Source organism: Phascolarctos cinereus, unplaced genomic scaffold, assembly GCF_003287225.1.
Source record: "Phascolarctos cinereus isolate Bilbo 61053 unplaced genomic scaffold, phaCin_HiC Scaffold_1;HRSCAF=81, whole genome shotgun sequence".
Classification (NCBI taxonomy): Eukaryota; Metazoa; Chordata; class Mammalia; order Diprotodontia; family Phascolarctidae; genus Phascolarctos; species Phascolarctos cinereus.
Genome location: NW_027555514.1, coordinates 233,446,966 through 233,454,978, shown reverse-complemented (window position 1 = coordinate 233,454,978; position 8,013 = coordinate 233,446,966). Strand labels below are relative to the sequence as shown.

Sequence of the window (8,013 nt, the reverse complement as noted above, 5' to 3'; positions counted from 1 at the left end):
GAAGATTCTCTCTTGGTAATACCAGAAGATGAAGTATAGAATATTAATTCATTTAAAAGTAGATGTCTCACATTCATTGTCTGTACACTTTTTATTTTTTACTAGATAGAGGTTGCATAGTTTTCATGCTTTAGACAATTTTTGAATCATTTGCCCATTCTCACACTTACCCTTGTGATTTAATATTTTATAATAAAACTTAAACCAAGTGCAATGTTACATGTTGTTGTTTTCAACATATATTAAGTTTGTTGCACTCTCTTATTCAGTAGCCCTTCTGTAATATGAAAAATGATAGTCAAATTCTAAATTTATCTTGAAAGCTGTTTAGGATTCAGGAGGCTTTTGAAAAGTGTTAAAATAAGCACAATCACTTATTTTCCATATAAATTCTTTGCCCATGAAAATATCTCTGAATCAGGACTTCTTAACCTGGGTTTAAAAAAATTGATGATTAAATTTCAATTTAATTGCTTTCCTTTGTGATCTTATTATTATTTTTTTTAAATTTTGTTTTATGGACTTAAAAACATCACTCTGAGAAGGAGGTCCATAGGCTTCACCAGACTGTCAGAGGATCCCATGACACAAAACAGGCTAAGAATCCTGTTCTGAACTCATCCGTTAGGAAAACTACCAGCAAAGAATAAAGGTTTTGGCTCCTTTGTTACAAAATATCCCAATGAGATAACAATCTATGAAATTGATAGAAAAAAGAGTTTGCAACCAAAATGCTTTCTCAGCCCCTGTGGGAGAGCAAGGGGCACTTTTACTAAAACCTGGAATTAATCAAGATAGCATAATTATTTTCTCTGAAAAATTGCTGGGGTTAAAAAATTTCTGGGCTTAGCTTATGAAAGCCCTTCCTGTGTTATGATAAGGACAACTGAAGAACACTTCTTTGTGTCTCAAAGTAGGAAGCCAAGGAGGGGATGCTTTGTGGGCTCTAGTAGTGGTTAAGTGGTTCTTAGAAGAGAATACTGGAAATTAGACAATGTGCTGATGTCATATTTAAATCATAATTTGAAAAAATTGAGACCCTGGGATCTATAAAAGTAGCACCTTCCAATGCTCACATTACAACGAAACTCATCCGAACTGTGAGTCTTCTAATATACTTAGCTTTGTTGAAGTTTTAAAACTTATTATAGTTCACCTCCTGTTGTTAATGTTTCTGTATTTCTCCCTTTAACAATAGATTCTCCAACCTGAGATTGCCCAACACTAGAGACCCAAATGACTGTAAAGGAGACTCGGAAGGATTTGGAGAGCTTCTTTCACATGGCGACCTGGGCTCTGTGGTTCCTTGTCATGATCCTGTTGGCTCAGGGAGCAGAAGGAGCTTCTGTCAAATCTGCGTGCAAACTTGGAAAGTCTACCTTTCGGCAGCATTCCATTAGCCACCGAATCATGTCGCTGGCCCAACAGGTAAGAAAAATATTCTCTCCCTCTCTTTTACTGACTAAACAAGAAATGCTTTCTTTTATCCGATCCTCCAGGAACTGTACAGTTGGAGATAAAATTGGTTCATAATGTTAGATTCAGTAAAATTCAAAGCATTTAAAAAAATTCCTTTTTAAAAAAATTGCTCCCCATAATAGAAAATTAGGGCAAATATTGAGGAATTCCAAATCAGTGTTATTGATTCTTTTGATCTCTAAAAAAAAAGCTTACTAAGCACTTACTGTGCTTTAAGGCTTTATAATCACAAAGAAGGGCAAAACAAACAAAAACAACTAACAACAATGCCATAGGCCTTGCCCTAAAGGAGAGTATATTCTATTGGTAGAGACAACATGTTACTGATTAGGTGTATATAAGATATTTACAGAGTAGATGGAAAAGTAATCTGAAAGTGGAGATACGGAAGGAAAAAGGACCAGGAATGACTTCTTGAATAGGGTCAGCTTGGTACCTTGAAGGAATACAGGTAAGTTAAGACGTGGAGGTGAAGGATTAGAATATTCCAGATATAGGTACAGCTAGCGTACAAAGTATGGAAGATGAGAGTATTGTGCCAGAGGCACTTCAAGTGGGTCAGTGAGCTGGGTCATAGATAGAATGCACGGAGCAGTCAAATGTAAGAAGATTGGAAAAAGAAGAAGGAGCCGAGTTTTATATGCCAAACAGAGGGGCGTATTTTGTTCAGCTAGAAAACCTGCTATACTGGCCTTTGGAATATTTCACTGAGAGCTACCTCCAAAGGAACCATTTGGTTCACTGACTTCATTCTCTCCCTCATTCCTTAATATTCCCCTGCCTCTCCTCCATTTTCAATATATAATCTATACCTGGATTGTCCATTTATTTTACTTTCTTTGCTTCATTCTCTTCCTATATTACAAGTCTCCACATTGCTCTTCTTCCCTTCCAGGGCAGTTTGTTCGATAATGAAACCAGCACTCGACTCCTCGAGAGTTCCATGTTCAGTGATGTGGAAGTAAGTAATGGCCATACTCTACATGACAAGACTATGTCCTTGTGTACTGAGAGTAACAGTCAATGCTTGTTTTGTGAAAAAAAAAAGAATGTAAGCCCTTTGAGGGTGTAAATGGTCTTTCTTTTTTGTTTGTATCCCTAGTGCTTAGCACAGTGTCTGGCATGAGATAAGCACTCAGCAAATGCTAGCTGACTTGACTTTAGGTGGAGAGATGCTCTGTGTTTATGATTTACTCTAACTGGGATAAATTTTGTCTTGCAGGCCACAAATCATTGTTATATGATGAAGGAGGTTCTGAACCTGGTCTTGAAGGAAGTGTTGCCTCCTTACCAGCAAAAATTCCAGTCAGACATGCAAGACGTGTTGTCCTTCCTGCATGATCTGAAAAGCAAGCTGAGCGGCTGTGTGAGTATTCTCTTCTACTCGCTTAAAGACAACCTTCCTTTAATTACTCCTAGCTATCACCTCCATTCAGAGTTATTTCCAGCATACTTACTTGTAGACTGCCATGGTAGGAGAGTCAGATTTCTTCTGCTAATTACCTTAGGGAAGAACTAGGAGCCAGAGGAGGAGGTTCTGTAGAGAATGGTTTTTCATTGATAGAAATTTCTAATCAGGAACTGTCCAAAAGTGGAATAGTCTACTCTGGGAGGTAGGAGGTTCTTCAAAGAGAGGCTGGATGGTCATTTGGCAGGGATAGAGAGATTCTTGTTGTAGGGTACAAGTTGCACTCAACGACCTTTGAGTTCCCTTTACACTCTGAGGATCTGTGAAATTTCGAGTCCTTTGAAGTAAGGGAATGTGTATGACTATTTGTTTGATTTGCTTTACTTAAATCTTGACCTTCAAGAATAAACAGAAGATGATCACTCTTTTTGAATTCACTTGTGCCTGGCAAAAATGCAATTTAGGGGTGATGTGCTGAGGAATGGAGCTCTGAGATTGCTCTGCACAGCTTAAAGTATATATTAATGAGAAATCAAGAGTGATGAAAAGTGAGAAAATGAGAAATAAAATATGTTAATTGAGAAATCTGAGAGCTAGAAAGTCAAGGAGAGGAGAGGAAAGAATGGGAAGAAAGGTTAGAGAGCAGAATGTCAAGTTTTCATAATAGACTTAGGGGATCATAGATTTTGAAATGGAAAGAACCTCATAGATCATCTAGTCCAAGCCCTCTCATTTGACAGATGAGGAAACTGAGGTCCAGACAGGTGAAAGAATTTGTTCAAGGTCATAGGGTGCTAAGACAATGGGTGTATGTCAAAGGACATTCATAAGTGCCTTGTGGTGTTAAAGGAAGGGACCAAATTAAAAATACATTAACCTTATTCCCTTGGAAGTTTAAAACTATGACAATCTTCTTGGCACATGTTCACGAGTCATTTAGCTACTGATTGACTGTGAGGTGCTGGACAAAATACAAGAATAATATGGCATAAACTTTGTTAAATTCAGAATGTGGAGTAAATCATTTCACCCTCTCCACATGGCTAATCAATCTCATGTAGGTGAAGTGACCAGATTCGTGTGGCCCCAGGGCAAAAACAGCTTGGAAATTCTAAGTCACCAATTAAAAAAATGACCAATGGGATTCTTTTCAGGTCTTTAATCAAAGGAAGCCTCAAGCTCATGTTCAGACTAAGGGATACAAAATTTAAGAAACACCATAGTGAAACTGACATTATGTTTCACATTGTATTTTCCTTTTGTAGACTTTGAAGGGTGATGGCAGTCCTGTCCAGAGAAAAATTAATGATGTGAAGAGCAAACTAAAACAGGTATTAATTACCTATATTTTTATCTATCACAATATTAAAGAGCTTAATAGGAAGGAGAAAAATGCCCTTTCCTTCATTTGGTAACACCTATTTGTTCTAAATCTGGGGGTCAAAATATTATCAAAAGAAACCTGGGAATGTCCAGTTCATTTAAGGGTTTATTGAATGAATATTGGTTTGTGTGAATAGATATGTCTATATCTTTTTGTTTATACATAGGGTGACCCCAAAAGTCTTATTTCCTAAAGCTCTTACAGCTTAAAACTGCACTAAGGCTTTTGGGACACCATATGTGTGTGTGTACCAATATACATATATGTATGTGTATGTGTGTGTGTGTGTGTGTGTGTGTGTGTCTGTGTGTGTGTATGTATATATACATATATATATATATATATATATATATAATCTGATAAATCATAGATTGTAAGAGCTGGAAAGGACTTTAGAAATGACCTAGTCCAACCCTTTCCTTTTACAAATGAGGAAATAGAGGCCCATACTCATTATTTTCCTTGACTAAGCTCATATGGTAAATTAGTATCAGGACAAAGACTTAAATCTTACATCTGGCTCTCAATCTAAAGTGCACCTACCATTTCCAAAAAACTTGCACTCTTTTTTTTAATATAAATTTATTTATTTTTAGTTTTCAACATTCACTTCCACAAGTTTTTGAGTTCTGAATTTTCCCCCCATCTCCCCCCTCCCCCCACCCCAAGATGGCATGCATTCTGAATAGCCCTTCCCCTAGTCTGTCCTCTCTTCTATCTCTCTCCCTTTCTCTTATCCCCTTCCCCTTCTATTTTCCTGTAGGGCAGGATAGACTTCTGTACACCATTTCCTGTATTTCTTATTTCCCAGTAGCATGTGAAAACACAAAAAACTTGCACTCTTGCCCCCTCAATTTAGCCAGAAGAGAGCTAGGAGGCCATTAACTCCAACCCCATCATTTTGCAGATGAGGAAAGTGAGGCTCAGGGCTTTTAAGAGGCTTGTTCAAAGTCAAAGAGGTGGAATTTTAAACCATGTTCATTGACTTTTTCCATTATGCTACCCTACTGAGAACTAGGAACCCATCTATACTTTTAGGATTTGGAACATGTACATTTCTGTGCCAGGCAATCTTTAATCTTATCATCATTAACTCACTTAAAAATGAGTGATGGAGATGAATGTCAATTTCATTTAAAATTTTTCCAATTTTAGAGTTATATTTGCTCAATAAGATTTTTTTCCAAAAAAAAAGCTCAGGAAACAAATCCATTTATTGAATTGAGTTCTGACACTGTTTACCTAAAAGATTAAAAATATGGAGAAATAAGTGAGGGATGGAGGAAAAGCCAGAATCTTACTGCAAGATCCATGTTATAGGAAACATTCTTGAGTTTTCAGGTCCAGCTTACCCTAACACAACAACCAACAACTTTTGTTTTTTTATTTAAGACAAATGGTCAACGTGCCCTAATCTTTAGCAGCTGCCTATAAATATAGCAGAAGGTCAGACCTCCTTTTTGTTGTGGGATGATTTATGAGAGGAAGAAAGAAGTCAGACCTGAGAGTCAGTCCATGTGTACAGAATTCTGAAGGCCTTCATTTCTACATGCCTTAACTCTACTGATTAGGGGAAGACCCCCAAATAGCAACTGGTGCTCAACTAGAATGAAGGGGAATGGGTATGAGCTGTGAAGAGAATGCTGTTGTTAAGGGATAGGTACAGTGAAATGAGGTGAAGTTGGAAATATGGGAAGTAAGTTGGCTAGTTATAACTCCAGTTTCAGGTTTACGCAGGTATACCTTAAAATTTTTTTTAAATTTCAAACCCAGTTATGGCAACTCTTCCTAAAACATATTAATCTACTTTAATGCCATAGTAAGTATGATGTGGCAAACTTAGCTGATTTGTATTTGATGACTGAGAATTTAGTGATATTTCATAACAATGATAAATTATGATCATTTGGAGTTTAGACTGTGTATTTAGGAGGTATCAGAAGTTGAGCTGATGCCTGATCTGTGGAAATCAGGTTTTTGAATAAAATTACTGGATAAAATTACAGAATTTTGGATAAAATTATTTGGATAAAACAAACTTATTTTTATCATTATATGCTTTCCACTAACAGTGGAATATGAGAGAAAAAGCTGGCTAATTTTACTTCATTACTTCATTAATATAGCTGGAGACTTGAAATGATCTTCTGAAGCCATTAGCTAAAATAATCCAATGACTATTAATGATGTTTTGAGAATGCTCTCTGGGAGAATGATAAAGTGAGTAGAGATTAAGACCAAAAAGGAATTTGAACTTTCAGTTAGTGGAAAGAATATTAAGAATTATAGTATATTTCAGGAGATAAATAATCCATTTCTACATATCACTTTAAGGGTTATAAGTCATATTCCTTGAACAACCCTGTGAAATAGATTTTTTAAAAAAATCTGGACTGTGAGATAACAGCTAAGGGAATTTATTAAGCACCTACTATGTGCCAGGCACTATGTTGGTACCTAAGTGGTTCTGCAGAGTCCCTTTGGCTCTAATAGCTGCAGTCCATGGCTTTTGGTAACATTCCTGGTGTTTGACAATAATCTATATCTGGCCACTGGACCCAGATGGCTCCAGAGTAGAGAGTGAGGCTGGTGACTTTGCACAGCCCTCCCTCACTTAAATCCGATTCACTTGCATGGCATGGCATCACCTCCCTGACGTCATGGTCCTCTTCAAGAGCAAAAGACAAACAACAGCAGCCACCCAACTGCAGTTTCTTCCCTTATTCAAAGAATATTACTATGGACCCATTTTAAAAGGACCGGAAATTGTAAGCTCTTTAAAAGACTGAATTGATTTACTACAATAGAGCTGTTTCTTTCCAGTGATCTAATTATCCCATCTCTTTTTCTAAATTTGATCCTGTTGGTATAAGTCCTAAGATGGTCTTGTTTCTTATTTTTCCAGTTGGGAAAGAATGGAGAGATAAAAGCAATTAGTGAGCTGGATCTACTGTTCAGGTTCCTGGGAAGACACTGTGCTTAAAGCTCTCGACAAAATAAGAAGAATAAAAAAAAAGTAATCCAAAGGTTTGGAAGATCAGATGGAAAGCTAGAATGGGTTATTTCCTCCTTCAAAAAGGCAATTGGGATTTCAGAACTCTAGCATAAATGTGTCCATTCAATATGTACCCCTGATTGACCGACTTCAGAAGGAAAAAACTCAAGTATAGTGTTAATAAGTACATTCTATTTCTGAGCCCCAAAAGTGAGCTTCTGAAACCTTGCTGGGGCTATATAGCTGAAATGTTAGTCTGGCAAGGTGTTTTATACAAAAAGTATAATTTATTTATTTTTTTAAAATGACCTTTATACATATTTAGTGAATACTTCCCAATCCTTTAGGGGGAAAATTCTTCTTAATGTTGACTATATTTATTAATGATATGATTACATGTTTTATTTATAAAGATTTCAATGATATGGTTTTATTTATTGAAAACATTAAATGTTGTGAACTGACTGAAATTAGTTCATCTATGATACCTATGTAATCATATGGCTATAATATATTTATTTGATGCTAATAAATACATTGATTTTACCAATTTGGCTGCTTTCTGATTACTTTTGGCATGAAATTATTATACTCTGTGTCAATGTCATTTCTGTTGTTAATTTTTTCCTGAAAAATTTATTCAATTTTTACTAGTCACATAAACGTCTCACAAAATTGGTACATTTCAAATAAAGTTATAACCATTCTGAATATCAATTTGGAATTTTTCAAGGAAAGTAATTAATT

The 8,013-nt window shown here is 36.1% G+C and overlaps 1 protein-coding gene across 2 annotated transcripts; it reads left to right on the top strand.

Moving 5' to 3' along the window:
• Positions 1-1,135: 1,135 nt before the first annotated feature.
• On the top strand, positions 1,136-7,565 carry IL22 (interleukin 22). 2 transcript variants are annotated; one of them, XM_020990310.2, is made up of 5 exons: positions 1,136-1,428; positions 2,375-2,440; positions 2,702-2,845; positions 4,153-4,218; positions 7,177-7,565. In XM_020990310.2, exons 1-5 carry the CDS (start codon positions 1,237-1,239, stop codon positions 7,252-7,254), a joined length of 546 nt encoding a protein of 181 aa, XP_020845969.1. In that variant the 5' UTR covers positions 1,136-1,236; the 3' UTR covers positions 7,255-7,565. The 2 variants fall into 2 exon arrangements, with proteins under 2 accessions (XP_020845969.1, XP_078005454.1); XM_078149328.1 differs by lacking the exon at positions 7,177-7,565 and having other exon boundaries at positions 4,153-4,303.
• The last annotated feature ends 448 nt before the right edge of the window (positions 7,566-8,013 follow it).

Excerpts from the sequence above, each read along its gene's own strand:
- IL22 (XM_078149328.1), top strand. The coding sequence starts at position 1,237 with ATGACTGTAAAGGAGACTCGGAAGGATTTGGAGAGCTTCTTTCACATG. Across the intron at positions 1,429-2,374 it reads TCATGTCGCTGGCCCAACAG|GGCAGTTTGTTCGATAATGA; the intron begins GTAAGAAAAATA and ends CTTCCCTTCCAG. Across the intron at positions 2,846-4,152 it reads AAAGCAAGCTGAGCGGCTGT|ACTTTGAAGGGTGATGGCAG; the intron begins GTGAGTATTCTC and ends TTCCTTTTGTAG.